At 42.6% G+C, this 16742-nt stretch overlaps 1 protein-coding gene across 2 annotated transcripts; it reads left to right on the top strand.

Moving 5' to 3' along the window:
* Positions 1-284: 284 nt before the first annotated feature.
* On the top strand, positions 285-15605 carry Ypel5 (yippee like 5). 2 transcript variants are annotated; one of them, XM_085833214.1, is made up of 3 exons: positions 285-390; positions 11491-11655; positions 13743-15605. In XM_085833214.1, exons 2-3 carry the CDS (start codon positions 11515-11517, stop codon positions 13965-13967), a joined length of 366 nt encoding a protein of 121 aa, XP_085689340.1. In that variant the 5' UTR covers positions 285-390; positions 11491-11514; the 3' UTR covers positions 13968-15605. The 2 variants fall into 2 exon arrangements, with proteins under 2 accessions (XP_085689340.1, XP_085689341.1); XM_085833215.1 differs by lacking the exon at positions 285-390 and adding an exon at positions 1194-1433.
* Positions 15606-16742: the final 1137 nt, after the last annotated feature.

Genomic DNA, 16742 nt, shown 5'->3' with positions numbered 1-16742 from the left:
TTGATTGGCTGTAAGGATGCAAGGTGTCGAATTAGAGGCGGGGCGAGCGGCGACGAGTCCGCCCATCCGCTGCGGCTTCGGGGTGGGGTGGGCGGCGGAGTGTAAGCGGGCAAGGGTGGGGGGAGGGCGAGCCCGAGAAGGGGCGGGGCCCGGCGGAAGGGGCAGAGTGCCAGGGAGAGGGGCGGAGCCTAGAAATGAAGGGCGCTGCGGGCCAACCGGGAGAGCCGCCTGAAGGGAGGGCGGGGCCACGCCGGGTGATTGACGCCGAGGCCCGACCGAGGAGAGGCGGGGCCAAGGCCTGACTAAACCTGAAGACTTGAGAGGCCGAGGTGGGCTTCGACCCAGCTGAGGAGCGAAGAGCTGCTGGCAGCGCCGATTCCCAGCGCGCCGGTGAGTACGGCGGCGGGCGCCGGGATCGGAGTCGGCTGGGGCTCGAAGCCCTTGGGCCGGCGGCTTCGAAGCCCTCGGGGAGCGGCCCGGGGCGGGGGCCCAGGCAGGAAGTGCCTCTTCCCCTTCTCCACTCGTCCAGGGTCCTGGCCGGGCCACCAGGGCAATTCTCAGGACCGTGGGGCCGCGGGGCCGGGCCGGGCGGTCCTTCTTTGTGAGGCTGTGGCGCGGCCGCCGCCGCCGCCGACCCGCCCCCGCCGCGCAGCCGAGCGCTCCGCGAGCTCGCAACAGCCGCGACCCCCTTAGCGACCCGCGGCCCCCGCCCGCCCGCCGCCCTCGGCGACTGTCGCCTGGGCCGCCGGTCCGCAGACAGCTCTCCCCGTGACACCCCCACTTCCTAGGCCGCCCCGCCCCCACGGCCGCCGTCCCCGCCGCAGCGTCGGGGGCGCGCCCGGGCTCCGATCCGAGGCCGGCCCGCGGGCCCGCGCTCCAGGGCCGCGCTCGCACCCCGCCCGCCCGCCCGCCCGCCCCGCCGCTCCGGAGGCTCGACTCGTGCCCGGGTGTCTGGGCTTTGGGACGTGCCCGCCTCGTCGGTGCCCCTACCACGCTGCCCTCCGGACCCTGGGTGTGGGGAACACTGCCCGGTAGCCCGCGGGTGCTGAGCGCCCGGTCGCCCGCGCCTGCCCAGCTGTTCCGCCTGTGTTTGTTGTGCCGAGGAGGCCCCGCCGCCGCCGCCGCCGCCGCCGCCGCGCGCTCCGCCTTGCGCCGGGCGATTGGCTGGCGGGAGTCACGTGGGCGCGATCAGCTGGGCCGGCTGCGGGCGGTCGGCTTGGCGCAGACCCCGCCGCTGCTCGGGGAGCCGAGCCGGAGGCTCTTCCCTGCTGGCAGGAGTGGGCACGCTCCTGCACACCCCGTTACTCCACGCTGCTGTGCAGGTTGGTAGGAAGCCCGAGTGTTGCCAGCGGGAGTGGGAAGCCGCAGTAGTACCCAGGTCTGTTTCATCCGGACGCCGGACTGATCTCCCTTTGGAGTGACAGGAAGGAAAGGTGTGCTACTCATTTATTTATTTATTTATTTTTAACTTTTTGTTTTTGTTTCCAGAGCCCTCTTGGAAATCTTGAGGATTTTTATTTCAGGTGGCTTTCGACAGATGGAAAATCTGAAAGTAATTTCAGGCTTGCCTTGCTTTTGGAAAATAACTGAACTTGGCTGGTTCAGGTCAACCGACCTTATCAGATCGGTTTGGGTTTTTTTTTTTTTTTTTTTTTTTTGTATAGCTACATAGGCGGGATTGCAACTGCATTACAACATAGAAAAAGTCGAAATCGGTGTTTCTTGGGTGCATATTTGTGCCAGATGTGAAGTGCCTTGATGGGTTGTTTTACTAAGAATTAATCGCATATGTACCTACAGTTTACTGGGTAAGGAGATTCCAGAGGAGGTGAATTCTCTCTGGACTCCCAATTTAGTGAAAGGTTACAGACCAATGAAATTGAAAAACAGTGCAGCACTAAATATTGGTAAGTTATGAAATGAGTGTTACAGAAGTTCAAAGATGGGGCAGAGAGACACCAGGAGGAGGAAGTAGGAAGTATTCTGAAGAGAACAGATGTTGGGCCTAGAAAATGAAAAGCCTATGGGTTGCTGTTGGCCAGAAGGGCTTAGGATTCATCCCTGGAGCATTGACTCTAGCAAGAAGATGGAATATGTACAATTTGGGGTGAGTGTGTGTGTGTGTGTTGCAAGAGTGTGCTAGAGCACAAGGTATTTTGTGCTCTTTGGAAAGAACTAATGCAGTTGTTTCCCAGAAGAGCCTTACACACCCAGGCCAGGCTGCCCTTGAACTCCTGCCTTGGTGTCAGGATTACAGGTGTGCTAAATAATGTCTGTCTTATACCCTCATCTGGCCCAGTGTTCAGTACAGATTTTTCCCTGCAGGTCAAGGTGTTTGATAAAAGTACAACATCCTGAGTTTTAACCCAGGGACCCACATGATCAAAAGAGAACTTATTCCACAAAGCTGTCTTCGTCTCCATGTTGCCCACATAATTAAATAGGTGTAATAAGAATGTTTTTAAATAGGAAATAAGGAACCAATCACTATGAAAAAATAAACTTGATACTTCACTGAAAAAAGCCCAAGACATGAAACTAGCCCTGAATATCTGTTTGTGAGAGGAAAAGATAGATCTGAATAGATTTGTTTCTAGACTAGCTTTTGTTTTATAGTGCCTTGATAGTTATGTAAATTAAAACTCTTTTCCTGGTACTACTATGTGGTAACAAGTTCATAATTTTGGAACTGTTAACTAGATGTGAATTTGCTGTTTAGTACTTCAGTCTTTAAGAAGCTTTTGGTGGTGTGTCACAACAGACAAAGGGATAGTGTTTGTTTTGCCAAGTAGTTTTTGGGGAGATGACCAACTCCAATTACATGCTGACTCAGGCCTAACTGCTGAGTTCTGTGACTAGTCTTCTTTTCTAATGATGACTAAGCAGTATTCTAGAAATCCAGTCAGCATGAAAGTTGTTTAACAAAACATAAAATAAGGTATTATCTTAGAAGACAAGGCACACAATTTAAATTACTGTCAAATGAAGATTCAGCCCTGTAAGCAGGACATCATTTGACCCAGCAGAGTGAACTGATACCGTAAGAGGATAATGTGTGTCATTGAAACTTGCCTCTTGTGACATTTTGTACAAAACTAAGAAAAATGGGCTGGGCATGTAGCATAGTGGTATGTGTTTACCTGGCATGCTCAAGGTACTTGGTTTGATTTCCAGTATCACAGAAAGGGGAAAAAATAGATTTTATAAAAGCAACTGTTTTCCTATGTAATTTTTGTTAGAATTTTGTTACAAATTGCTATGACAATAATGAGACTGCAGTAGCATCAAATGTTTATTGCTATGATAATTATCCTAGCTATTCAAAGTTTTATGGTTTTTGTTCTTTCCTTTGTTCTAGAGAGAAGAGACTGAAAACCAAATATACAGCCATGTTTCCACGTGAATCCATTATAGCAGAATCAAAACATACTACTGCTGAAAGGGGCAGATTTTTGAAACCCTTCCAGTGCTAGAACCTTGTGTACCATGCTCTTTACACAATCTTTGTCTTACCCCATCTGGTGTAGTCACACACACACACACACACACCCTCTGTCCAGTATTGGAGGGAACTCTGTGATGGGTGTTTGTGAAAATACCCCAAAGGTATAATTCCTTAAGTAGGAATTGGTCTTTCTGAAGTAGGTATTTTCCACCGGGAGAGCTATCCAAATGCAAATAGATGCCTATTGTTCTCCCTGGTATTTTTAGAGCTAGGAAGTGGTGCCTCCTTAGGCTAAATCCATTTGCCAGGATTGAGACCAAACTGGATTATTAATTATAGGGAGGGCAGATACCTATTTTAAGACCTAGAATTCAGACACCAAGAATTTGAAGTCTTAGGTTTCTAGCTTTTGTCCTGTTTATAATTTCTATTACCTGGGTACTTAACATGGCTTTAATTAACAGGAGGTGAAGCTGGTTAATTACTACTGTTTCCTAGTCTAAACCCTGCCTCCTCATTTGTGGTGGGGACAGGAATGAAATGGGATGTAGAGTCTACTTTTATTACCTTTATTTAGCATTCATTATACAGGGTACTGTTCTTAGGATAGAGTATCTTCATTTAATTCTCTTCCAGAGATACTGCTGTTGCCATTTTACATAGGAAACAGGGTAATTTGTCCAAGGTTACAAAGGTATTGAGTTAGGGAGAAGTGAAATTTCCGAACAGCGCTGGCTTTGGATCTAGGCCATACTGTCTGAGTCCCTAGGGATGAGGAGCAGAGTCACCAGCTCTGCCGGGTATAATTGTTTTGAATAATCTTCATATAGTTGATCTTGAGTATACTCAGCTGGCTACAGAGAGCTGAGGGTCTTTGTCTTGCTGACGAGTGCTTACACTGGCTGCTCTAAACTTCTCAGTGCTCTTTGCTTAGTCTTCTGGATGCTGGGATTACAAGCCTGAGCCACCACCCAACCTAGAAAACCCATGAATTTAGCCAGAAAATCCATGAAGAAAATGGGAATGGCATTCCAGTAATTTGTCAGTTATTCCTATTGATCTTTACACCTGATTATAAACCAGGTTTCTGTTTTTCTGAGGAAGACTTCCCGTTTGTTTGTTTTTTGAGACAGGGTTTCTCTGGATAGTGCTGGCTGTCCTGGAACTCACTTTGTAGACCAGGCTGGCCTCGAACTCAGAAATCCGCCTGCCTTTGCCTCCCGGGTGCTGGGATTAAAGGTGTGAGCCACCACACCAGCTCTGAGGAAGACTTCTAAGTGAAGAGCCTTCCCCTACCTATCTTAGTGTGTTGTAAGCAGGATAAACTTTCCTGGTAAGGACAAGTGTGACTATAGTCCAAACTACTAAAATATATTTTACTTTTAATCTTTTAAAAGAACTGTATTTTTAACATGTGGGCAATTAAGTCAAGTGAGCTAGATTTAAGCTTGCTGACCCCTGTTCTTTTGGTTTGGGTTTTATGTGTTTGGATGTTTTACCTGCATGTAGTCTGTGCACGACTGTGTGTCTGGTCCCGATGGAGGCCAGAAGACAGCATTAGACTTCCTGGAACTGGAATGACAGTTGTTTATGAGCCCATATGTGGGTGTTGGGAATCAACCCAGGTCCTCTGGAACGGTAGCCAATGCTCTTAAATGCTGAGTTAGATCAAACCAACTATGAAATAACATATTTCATTTGTTACTGTATATATAAAAGAGCCGAATAGGCTTTTTAGATAATTGTTTTATGGCTTGGAAATTAGGGATTTATATAAAATAATCATGTCCAGTTTTTAAAATCATTCCTAGGGACATTGTCTCATGGGTTTCTAAAAAAAAAAGTAGTTTTTTTTTTAAATTAACTTACAAATTGTGTGATTAAAAAAAATTTAAGGTGGAGATCCTAAGATACAATTCATTAGTCTTAAGATGCAGATAGCAGTTAGAAATTCTGGGTGACTAAGGATGGCTTTGGGTGGGAGAAATTAAAGATGATCAGTGAAATGCCTGAGTGGCCTATGGACTTCCCTGTACTTTCATCCTGGCCCTCACATAACAGCAGGTAAACTGTTAAACAGTGTAGTTTGATAATTCAGCCTTAGGATTTTATAGCTTGGAACTATGCAAACGTACTGCCAGAAGAGCCTTGTTTATATGTTTATATGTCACTCACAAAATAATACGGTAATGGATTTTGCTCTGAATGTTGAAGTAAGAGGAGCATCATAAATACAACAGAAGCCATTCTATGAACTTGGCCCTAATTTCAGCCATAAATGGAACTTAGCGTGGCAGAGCATCAAATGATGTCCTTTTGCAGTGAGATACAGTAGAGTGCTTCAGAGTCAACAAAGGATGTTGACTAACTGTGACAGATGAAGAGATCAGAGATTCTGCTAAATGAACCAGAACAATCAGTATGTGTGGAAAATGCTTTACGTGTAGAAAGTAATTCCAGAAAGCAGGGTAGTGGTGCTAGAGGCCGGGAGAAGTGACTAGTTGCAGAGTAATTTGTGAGAATATAGTGGGCAAAGCCAGTTTGTAGTGACGGTACTTGATACATTTGTAAGGAAATCATAGGGGTACATATGTGAGGTGTTTCTCAACATGCTGTTTGGAATTTTGTTTTCTTTTGATATTCTGGAGATAACACCAAAGCTGGAAGACCGGCCTCTCATATGCTAGCAAATACCACTGAGCCACACAGTTAGCTCAATTAAAGTTTTAGTGTCGACTCCCGCTACCATTATTGGGAATCAGATTTGGGCCTCATAATGCACAGTGTTCTTTCACTGAGCCACGCACATCCTTAGCCATTTTTCAAATTCTGCCCCTTTGCTTTTAATTTTTAAATTTGAGACAGAATTTTACTTGGTTTCTCAGGTTGATTCTAAATTCCAAATACTTGTGCCTCAGCCCCTAAGGTGTTTGGGTTTTTGTAAGAATCATCCCTAGGTAGGTATGATTGCATAGGCCTATATTCCCATCACTTGGGAGGCTGAAGCTGGAGGAATTAAAATCAAGGTTAAAATCAAGCTGGTCTATATAGCATTTGAAGCAGTCTCATAGAGTTTTTGGAAAGTGGTGGCTGAGTTGTATTTCACTGTATTTTGTAGCATCTGTCCAATATAAGTGTAACATTAGCTGAGAATGTCTGCTAGATTTAATAAAACATGGTGACTGTTAACAGTCTTAGGTGGAATTAGTGTTTAAATTCAGTGGTAAAAGAAAAAGGGAAAAGATTCCTTAAATTGACTTAAGTGGTATTGTTTATTTGCAGTTGTTTTCTAATTCTATGGAGTGTATGATTAGATTATACTAGGGAATACAAGAGGAGCACAATTTGTGGTCAACCTGGGAGAGACCAACTTCAGCAGCTATTTGGTCCCTAGGTTGAGGGAAGTGAGAACTGCAATAAGATTTACAGACTAACCTGGCTACTTGTGGAATGTTTTTTAACCTATAAAGGTAGGGTTTACACACCCATACACATACAAACACACACTTAAGAATTACCACACATAAGTGGTATGTGCCAAGTGCAGTGTCCCATACACTGGTCATACTTAAGTCTAAGGTAGAGTTCACATGGTTAATGTCACCTCAGGGTTTTCTTCAGGCTACTATAACTGAACAGTGTATCGTGGGTGTTTTTACAACACAGTAATTTATCGTGGTTCAGAGATAAAAGCACCAGCAGAGATAGTGCTGGTAAAGGCCAGTTTCTGGTTGGTTGATGTCCCCTTTAGGTGTGTCTTCATGGTAGAAAGGCTAAAGTAGCTAGCATCCGCTACTGACCATCTGTCTTCATGACCCAGTTATCCCAGATTCCATCAACATTGGTGACTAGATTTCAATGTGCAAGTTTTTGGGGACACAGATTTTCAGGATGTAGTAGTGGGATTGTAACTGATGTTAGCTTTAGTACTCCAGTACTGTTTTTTTAACCTCGTAAAGGTAAGGCTTGCTGGGATCTAATGACCATTTAGAGTTGATGGCAAAAAAATGTTTGGCTTCTGTTGACAACATAACTTTTGGCAAAGAAAACTATATTTTATAGTTACAGATATGTTTATATATAAATGGAAATCACAATCAGGAATCAAATAACATATAGGTCATCTTAGATATTTTTAGTCTTGATAATGAATCATATAATTGAAGCCAGTAAAAATACTTGGATAGTGTAAAAAATAGAAGTGAATTTGAAGCAGAGAAGAAGGCGTATTAAATCTATTTACCTTCAGTACCAAATGGTCACAGCTATTTCTGTAGCAGTGAGCCAAGGACAGAAAGATGTAGGTAGAATGCATAACGTTCACTTGGAGCCATGGCATCCTCCATGGTAGCATCGAAGGTCAATGAAGAAATAGAGGTATTATTTCATTGGAGTTAAATCATGTCTGATATTTGAAAGTTAGAAAGAAAATTACCTATAAAACCTCATAAACTCTACCTGAAGCTAAATGACTGAACTGTAAAGTCTTGGCTGTCAATTCTTTTTATTAAACAATATGTCATTATAAACATAAGAATCAACTGCTCACACGTGTGTGCTGAATGCCTTATTTATATTGAGTCATAAGTTGAAATAGTGCTACAAGGTCCAAACAGGACCAGTGGAGAATGAAAAGATAAATTGAGATACAGAACAATGGTATACTGCTTAACAGTAGTCAGTTGCTGAGGGGAATATGTTGTGCATTCCCTGTTAACCGGATTCACACAGCGCACACAGTGCAGGCTTTTCTACCCAAATTTTGTTTTTAAGGTTTTTAGTGTTTTCATGTATTTGTACACATTTGTGCATGTGCACGCATGCTCACATCCCATGTGTGCAGGTACTCTTGCAGGCCATAAGAGATACTGATATCAGATCTGGAGCTGGTATCAGAGGCACTGACAACTGAACTTGAGTCCTCTGCAAGATCAATAAGTACAGCCGGGCAATGGTGGCGCACGCCTTTGATCCCAGCACTTGGGAGGCAGAGGCAGGTGGATTTCTGAGTGTAGTAAGGCCAGCATGGTCTACAAAGTTGAGTTCCAGGAGAGCCAGGGCTACAGAGAAACCCTGTCTCGGAAAAGAAAGGAAGGAAGAAAGAGGGCGGGGGGAAGGAAAATCGATCGATCGATCAGTAAGTACTCTTAACAACTGACCTGTCTCTCCTGCTCCAAATTTTTATTTTTGTAAAATTTGTGTGTGTGTGTTGGTCAGCCATATGTGTGAGTGACCATGGAGACTAGAAAAGAGTGTCAGCTCTTGGAACTGAATCTACAGTAAGTTATGAGCTTACTGGGGTGGGTGCTGGGAGCTAGATGAACATGAGTCCTCTGTCCAACCACCTACAATTTATTTGTGGTGCTAAGGAGTGAATCTAGGGCCTTGGACACACTATGTGGGTACTTTACCACAGAAGTGCAGCCCCGGCCCTGTTCCCTCACATTTTAGTTATGTTTCAAGTCAGGTTCTTTTTCTGTAGTCCAGATTGGTCTGGAACTTATTAAAAAGACCAAGGTGGCCTGAAAATTGTGTTTCTCAGGGGGCTCTCACTCTTGACTACCAAGATTACCTTGGTATATCACTAACTCTAACTTCCCAAATTTTAAGTATCAGCTCAACTTTTTAAAATTAATAAAAGCTTGCATACAGTTCTATTGAAATTTATCAGTTTTGTTCTCTGGGCTGATGGATTCAACTTAGGCCCTAAATTAGCAGTTTCTGGGTATGTGTGTGTAGGATCTTGAAAAGTAGTGTGCTTTAGGACTTTAAAGTAAGCAGCAAGCATTGCCAGAAATGTAATCAGAAAGTCAGTTTACCACAGTCCAAGTCTGGTGTTGAGTTTACATTTATACAGTGTGGCTTTGTTCCTTGTTTTTTGTTTTGCTTTTAAGACTTTTAATGTAGCCTTGGCTGTACTGGAATTAAAAGGCATGCACCACCAAGCCTAGCCTTAGTTTCCCCTTTTTAATTAATATTTTTGGCTATAGATGGATTTCGTTGTGACATTTTAAACGCGTAGTTATACTTGGTTTTCATCCATTCACCTTATTTCCCTTTCCTGTGTTCTTCCTCCCTTCAGAATGACCCTTATTGACTTTAGGATTGCCTAAGAGCAATTGCCTAAAGGCTGGAAAAGTTCAGAAATCTAAGAAGAAATAATTTCCTTATTAATTGGTCATGAGAGTACTCCAGATAACAGTCTGGATCCCCTCCTCCAACTCCTCAAAAGAATATCTGTATCTGCTCTAGTCACCATTTTAACATGTTATTAAACATTTGAAACACAGGAAATGATAATGTACAGAAACACTTGAAAATGAACCTTTGGTGTATTCTTTGAGTATATCTAGAGGTTTGAAAATACTTTGCGGGCGTGGTGCCTCACGCCTTTAATCCCAGCACTTGGGAGGCAGAGGCAGGCAGGTTTCTGGGTTTGAGGCCAGCCTGGTCTACAAAGTGAGTTCCAGGACAGCCAGGGCTATACAGAGAAACCCTGTCTCGAAAAAACAAAAAAACAAACAAACAAAAAAAAAACAAAACAAAAGAAAAGAAAGAAAAGGTTTTTTAAAAAAGAAAATACTTTGGTAGAAACAAGTTGCAGTGAATTTAAGGGTTGAATCTGTTGCCTCTTTTTTTTTTTTTTAATTTTGGTTTTTCGAGACAGGGTTTCTCTGTGTAGCTCTGGCTGTCCTAGAACTCACTCTGTAGACCAGGCTGGCCTCAAACTCAGAAATCTGTCTGCCTCTGCCTCCCGAGTGCTGGGATTAAAGGTGTGTGCCACCACCGCCAGGTGAATCTGTTGCCTCTTAAAACCCTTAAACTACTGAAATGTGAGTTATCCTGGTTTCAGAAAGCTGTTTGAAAACTTTGTCAGGTGAGCGCTTAGTGCTTCTGTAATTTATCCAGTCAGTAACCAGTAAAATTTCTCAAGGCAAAGTTGCGTAACCTCTGGAAAGTCCGTTTTCTTGTTTTTCTGCCCTGGTTGCTCTAGCCTCTAAGCTAGCTAGGTCTACACTGTGCCCCTTTCTTTGGGAAAAGCAGTGGAGGGTAATGGAAGAACTTTGTCTGGAGTTTGTTGAACTGCATTCCAGCTACTATTCTGTAACAGCTGCAACCTTTGACCTGTTAACTTGTTTGGGTGGAAAGTGGGGAAGGTGAAACCTCCCAGAATTAGAATTTTAAAATAAGTGCTCCATAGAATTTTAGACTCAGACTTACTGAGTAAAGTTAGTGTTGTCCCTATATAGTGGTCAATAAACCCAGTGACCGTAGGCCTATGCTCAGGTCCCCTCTTGGTGTATGGGTGCTTTTGGTTTTATTTGTTTTTGTTGTTTTGTTCTGTTTTTGTTTATTATTTGGTGGTGCTGGTCTAGAACTCAGGGCTTCCAGTTTGTTAGTCAAGTGCTCCACCAATGAACTATATTTCCAGCCCTTTCTTGTTTTTAAATTGCAAGTTCATCTGTTCTTATCTGATCACCTCCTTACCTCTGAGTCTTTCCTCAAATTACATATCATCTGCTCACTTAGCAGTGGTGCTATGCTAGCTCTTCCTCAAGCTTCTGTATGTGGGTTTTTTACCTGAATGCAGGCCTATGTCTTTGGAGGGCATAGGATCCCCTGCAACTAGAGTTACAGTTTAGTAACAGTTGCGTCTTCATATGGATGCTGGGGATCAACCCTAGGTCCTCTGCTCGAGCAGTGAGTGCTCTGAGAGCACTGAGCCATCTCTCCATTCCCTCATCTGTGCTAGTACTATATGAATATACACATAATTTTCCTTTTGTTTTTCATACTAACTAAAAGAGAAGTGATCACCATTCCTTGGTGTTGACTAAGCATGTTTATGACTCTTGACAACCTGAAGTGTCCTATTTATTTTTTCATTGTGTAAACTGTGTGAATCCCTTCATTTCAAGTCAGATATTTCACCCAGCAGGTACGAGAAAAAACAAGATTTCAGTATATAAGTAACCTGTAACACCTCCCCCAATAGCTGCTACAAAATTGTAAAATAATGTGTGTCTCTTTTCTATTTGTTCTAGCTTTTTAGAACTTCAGTTGTCAAAATGGGCAGAATCTTTCTTGACCATATCGGTGGTACCCGTCTGTTTTCTTGTGCAAACTGTGATACAATCCTGACCAATCGCTCAGAACTCATCTCTACTCGGTTCACAGGCGCCACTGGTAGAGCATTTCTTTTTAACAAGGTTGGTGGAAAAACTTTATTCCTACATGTCTTTAGTGGCTGTATTCGACAGCAGTACTAGTCTGTTCCCTAAGAATTTACAGATAGCAGAGCATGTCAGTGGTGGTCAAAACCTACAGAGTGATTGCTTATTAGTTTGTCTCTGGGACTTCAGGGGTACATTATAGAACATGATTTTATTTATTTATTTGTTTATTTTTATAAAGCCTAAAATATATTTTCATTAAGCCTTTTTATAATGTATTAGAAGAAGAGAGGCGGGGTGTAGTAGCTTCTGTCTATAATCCCAGTGCTTGGAAAACTGAGCAGGAAGATGGCCACCAACTGGAGCCCAGGAGACCAGTCTGGGAGACACAGTGAGTGTAGGCCAGTTGGGCCAGCTTCAGCTATACAGTGAGACTGCCTCAAAATAGCAATTAAAAAGGATAGGTCTCTGTTTCTTTGGGAACTGTTTAATTTACAAACTTTAGTGACGTCACAGAATTTGGAAACAGGCTAAGACAGCCATTTTCTCTCCCTTGTATGTTACTTATTTAGCCATGGAGACAGCTATTGTATTTGTTAAACATGAATCTAGCTAGCTTCTGTTGGTATAATTCATGCATGCCAGTCAACTTTCTGGTTATCATTTGTCTTCTTTGGTCTACCAAAAGGAAACTATTTACAGATTTGCATTGGCCCTGAAATGAAAAAGATTTTGATATTGGTTGATGTGATTGTGCACTCTGAACTTAGCATAGTTTTAACTTCCAAGTCTTCTAGGCTAAGACACAGAGCTAGTCTTCTTTTCCCCACCTTGAGACAGGTTTCTTTGTGTAGCTCTGCCTGTTCTAGAACTTGCTCTGCAGGCCATGCTGGCCTTGAACTCACAGAGATATGTTTGCCTCTGCCTCCCAAGTGCTGGGATTAAAGGCGTGGGCCAGCACTACCCAGCCAGATCTTGTTTGAAATGATTGTTTGTTGAAGGTCAGATAAACTTTTCACTAGCAGACATTGCTCTGTTGTGAGTGAAGAAGCTTCTCAGAGAATCAATACTGTGTCCCCTTGACATTTTACAAAGGAGGAGGAGTCCCCACTCTGCCTGTTAACTGTAGTGCTCAGCCCTGCTCAGTCATTTATCAAGGAAGTCTGATTCTCATAGTACAGTGTCAGAAGTTAAATACTTGGAATTAAGACCATATAACAAAGTCACATTTATTAACTATTGACCTTTTAGAAGAAAATAGAGGATTTCTTGGGTATTTAGAATGGTTGGAAATTCTCCACAGGTTATTTTAGAATCCAGTTACAGTTTTCATTATCTTTGACTTTACTAGGAACGTATTGTATTGTATGATTTGTGGTAGGCTTAGCCTGTCCCACCCTGACACTGTGGAGCACTGGTACTCCAACGGGTTCTTTGATTATCTTATTTACACTCATCACTGCAGTCATTTAAGAATTAGACCCAAATGTATATCTCAGGGCTTCACTTTCAGACCCTTTTCCACAACCAGAAATATAATTATCCTATATAGACGGCAAGACATGAGCTTGTCCACTATTACATAAAGATTGCATTAGATTTGGGGGCTGGAAAGCTGGTTCAGCAGTTAAGAGCATTTATGAACATATATGTGATATATTCATACTTAATGTGTGTGTCTCACAGTAGGGTTTGAGACCAGAGTATCCTTATCCTGTAATTCAGGCTGGCTTGAAACTGACCTATGTGGGTGAGGCTGGCCTTGAACCCCTTTCTTCTTGTCTCTACCTCCCAAATACTATGATTATAAGCCTAGTGGCACAGTTCTAGTAATCTCATCCTCTCTTAAAACTAGCTCGGGTGGCTGTCATGAATATAACTAAAGTAGCAATTTCGTCTGCTAAACTTGGTTGGTAGTTTGTTGTTTTTGAGGCAGGGTATCACTGTGTAGTAAGGCCTCTCTTCACCTCAGATTCAGGAGGACCTGCCTTGGCCTTCCCTCACTGGAATCCTGGGCATGCTCAGCTATGTAATACTTAATTGCTCATACATTTACTTATTGTCACAATTATCAGCTAAGTTACATAACTTTACAAGCGATTCTTTTTGTGTGTGTTCTTTAGGTGGTTAACTTGCAGTACAGTGAAGTTCAAGATCGGGTCATGCTCACTGGCCGCCACATGGTTCGAGATGTGAGCTGCAAAAACTGCAATAGCAAACTGGGATGGATCTATGAGTTTGCTACTGAAGACAGCCAGCGTTATAAGGAAGGCCGTGTGATCCTGGAACGTGCACTAGTTCGAGAGAGCGAAGGCTTTGAAGAGCATGTACCATCTGATAACTCTTGAAGAAAACAGATAAATCCATCTTTTCCCAGGTCTCCTTCACTGAAAACAAAATCTCCTTACATACACTGTCACCTTAGCATCAGAGTCGGATTCATGAACTGCGGAACAAGAGGTTATGAGAATCTAAGATGGAACCTTTTTTCTTTTTTTTTTTTTTTTTAAATTTTGTATTTTCCATCCAACAGCAGTTCGTAGAGAGAATTTTATGCATATGCTGTTAATTTTTTCCCTGTGTTTACATCTTGAGGCAGAAGAGTTTGCAGCTACATAGTGGGCTATGTGAGGGGAAAAAATTGGGGTCCTTAGAGTGAAAAGGAGTGTTTTGTGTACATTTTGAGTGGAGAATATGTCAAGAGCATGGTTTTTAAATTTATTTGGGCTTTATTTAAAATTTTCTTTTTAACCCAGTTATTTCACTTAATTTGCTAGCTTCAAGAAGAGATCCGAATCTGTGCCCAGCGCTGGAGGCTCAGTGTTAGCATGGCTTGTGCTGGCCAGTGTGCCATATTCTTGTTGGAGAGGAACTGTAGCACCAGAACCCATTCTTCCTTGTCAGTCTTGACCCACAGATGTCACCACCCCTAGTTCCTTGTCACCATGGGCTTGGTGTTGATTGGAAACTTTCTGAAATGGGGCAGAACTGCTTGGTTGTCTTTTCCCATGTAACTTAAGCATAGTAATATAAATAAAGTGGTAGTTGGATGTTTTGGTCCTGTGTTACTTTTAAAAATACCTAATAAGAGAGCAAAAGTTTGATAAGTGATTTTCTTAGTAGTTAGTGATTCCTCTCAAGCTTAAGCGATACTGACCGTGTATAAGGTATGTGTATAGATGAAAGCATACTGTTTAAACAGTATTGTGTTAGAAAACACTTGAGCAGAATATCAGTGTGCATTCTAACATACACCGTTAGTCTGCATCTGTTCTTAAAAAGGGAGAAATGAAGCAAATTACCTAAAATTACTGCTTCACAAAGTGTTTCAGCCTTCCCCCACATCTGTGAATTGATTTTGACAAAATCTGTGGCACTAACAATTTCATCCAAGGCTGGGTGTCTGCTTGGGTCATCATTTCACATCTTTCCTTAGAAGTTCAGCTATTGCATTTGAGCTGGACCTGATAGCACACCCTATCGGAAAGAGGCCAGATTTGACTCAACTTCCGCCATAGATTTGACATTACAAAGTATTAGACTATGCTTCTTTATCCAAACTACTTCTAGGCAGACTGATACTTGCTTTTGGTGAATTAGACAGGGCAGTGAAGTCAGCTAGTATACAAATGAACAGATGGATATTGTAGGCTCAGTTTCCAAGTCCGTCTTCGAAGGAAATTGCCTGAGTTGAACAAGTGAAACTGTGTCATTGACTTTAAAAGTGATTTCTGATTACAGTAAAGCTTATGCTTAGCTTTGCACCCTCAGTTAATGGCATGGTTGTCTTGAGCAGGGATATTATAATACTGCATTTCCAGTGAGTGAACACAACTCTGTCATCAACTTGAATGAAACTTCAAGACTTAAGATACTATTTATTTCCACTGATTTCTGTACTGGCCTGTGGTGCGGATTTCTAGTCGCATGCCTTACCTAAAGCACCATGTGCATTGCTGTCAAAATAAAGTATATTTTGTCTTGCATTGGTACAGAACTGCTACTTATTTTCCACTGATCCTATTTAGTGATTATCTTATTTTTAATGTCTAAATGCATAATTTTTGTTTTGAGATGGATGTCTTACTGTGTAGCCTTGGCTAACCTGGAACTCACTTGCTATTTAACAGCATGCTGGCCTGAACCCATAGATCTCTGCCTGTCTCCCATCTGCTGAGATTTTAGGTTTGTACCACCACACTCAGCTAACAGCATGCTTTTGAATAGCTATTGCTTGTTGTGCTTTACAGTGTAAAGTGACACTGAAAACACTAAATTTGCCATGATTAACCTAGGTCATTTTGCCAGATACAACTGTGGTTTAGTGTGTATGAAAATGTAATTGGTTAAATTATAAGTAAATGTCACACTGTTAGGTTAACTCCGGCTGCTGGCAGGCTAAGCAACGAACCACTAGATAGACACCTTCATTTTAAAAACCTGCCTTTTCTGGTAAGGTGTGGCTCAACTGTAGTGTTTGCTTAGTGTGCTGGAAGACCTGTGTGTGATCTCTAGCACTGCAAAAGCAAATGTCCTGTTTATAATATGTTTAAAAATGTGTGAGTAGGCTCTGGAGAGAGTGAATGGTCTTCAGAGGACTGGAGCTCGCTTCCCGGCACCCAAATCAGTCTGCTCAAAACCACCTATAACTCCAGCTCCAGTCAGGATCCAACACCTCTGATCTCTGAAGGCTCCTGAGCTCATGCTCCCAGCACCCCGCCCCCAAATAGTATTTTTAATTGAAAGAGCTAGTTGAATTGGATTATTTACTTAAAAAAAAAATCAGTTGGATTCATAAGTTTCCAGGGATAAATGGTTATAGTAGTTCACACCTTAATACCAGCACATTGGAAGCTAAGCTGCATGTTTGAGGCCTCTCTGGGCTGCCAAGCCAGTATGCTCTATTGCATAAAACTGTTGTCTTCACAAAGTAAGAATGATCGTGTTTGGGGGCAGAAAAGCTAACTCTTCAAATAAATTTGGATAACAGTACATGGGTAACCTTTTCTTTTTTAAAAAAGATTTTTATGTATATGAGTACAATGTCGCTGTCTTCAGACACACAGAAGAGGGCATCAGATCCCATTACAGATGGTTATGAGTCACCATGTGGTTGCTGGGAA

The sequence above is a fragment of the Mus caroli genome, unplaced genomic scaffold (genome assembly GCF_978045245.1).
Source record: "Mus caroli unplaced genomic scaffold, Mus_caroli_1 scaffold_18, whole genome shotgun sequence".
In the NCBI taxonomy this organism is placed as follows: Eukaryota; Metazoa; Chordata; class Mammalia; order Rodentia; family Muridae; genus Mus; species Mus caroli.
This window is presented reverse-complemented; position numbering and strand designations above follow the sequence as displayed.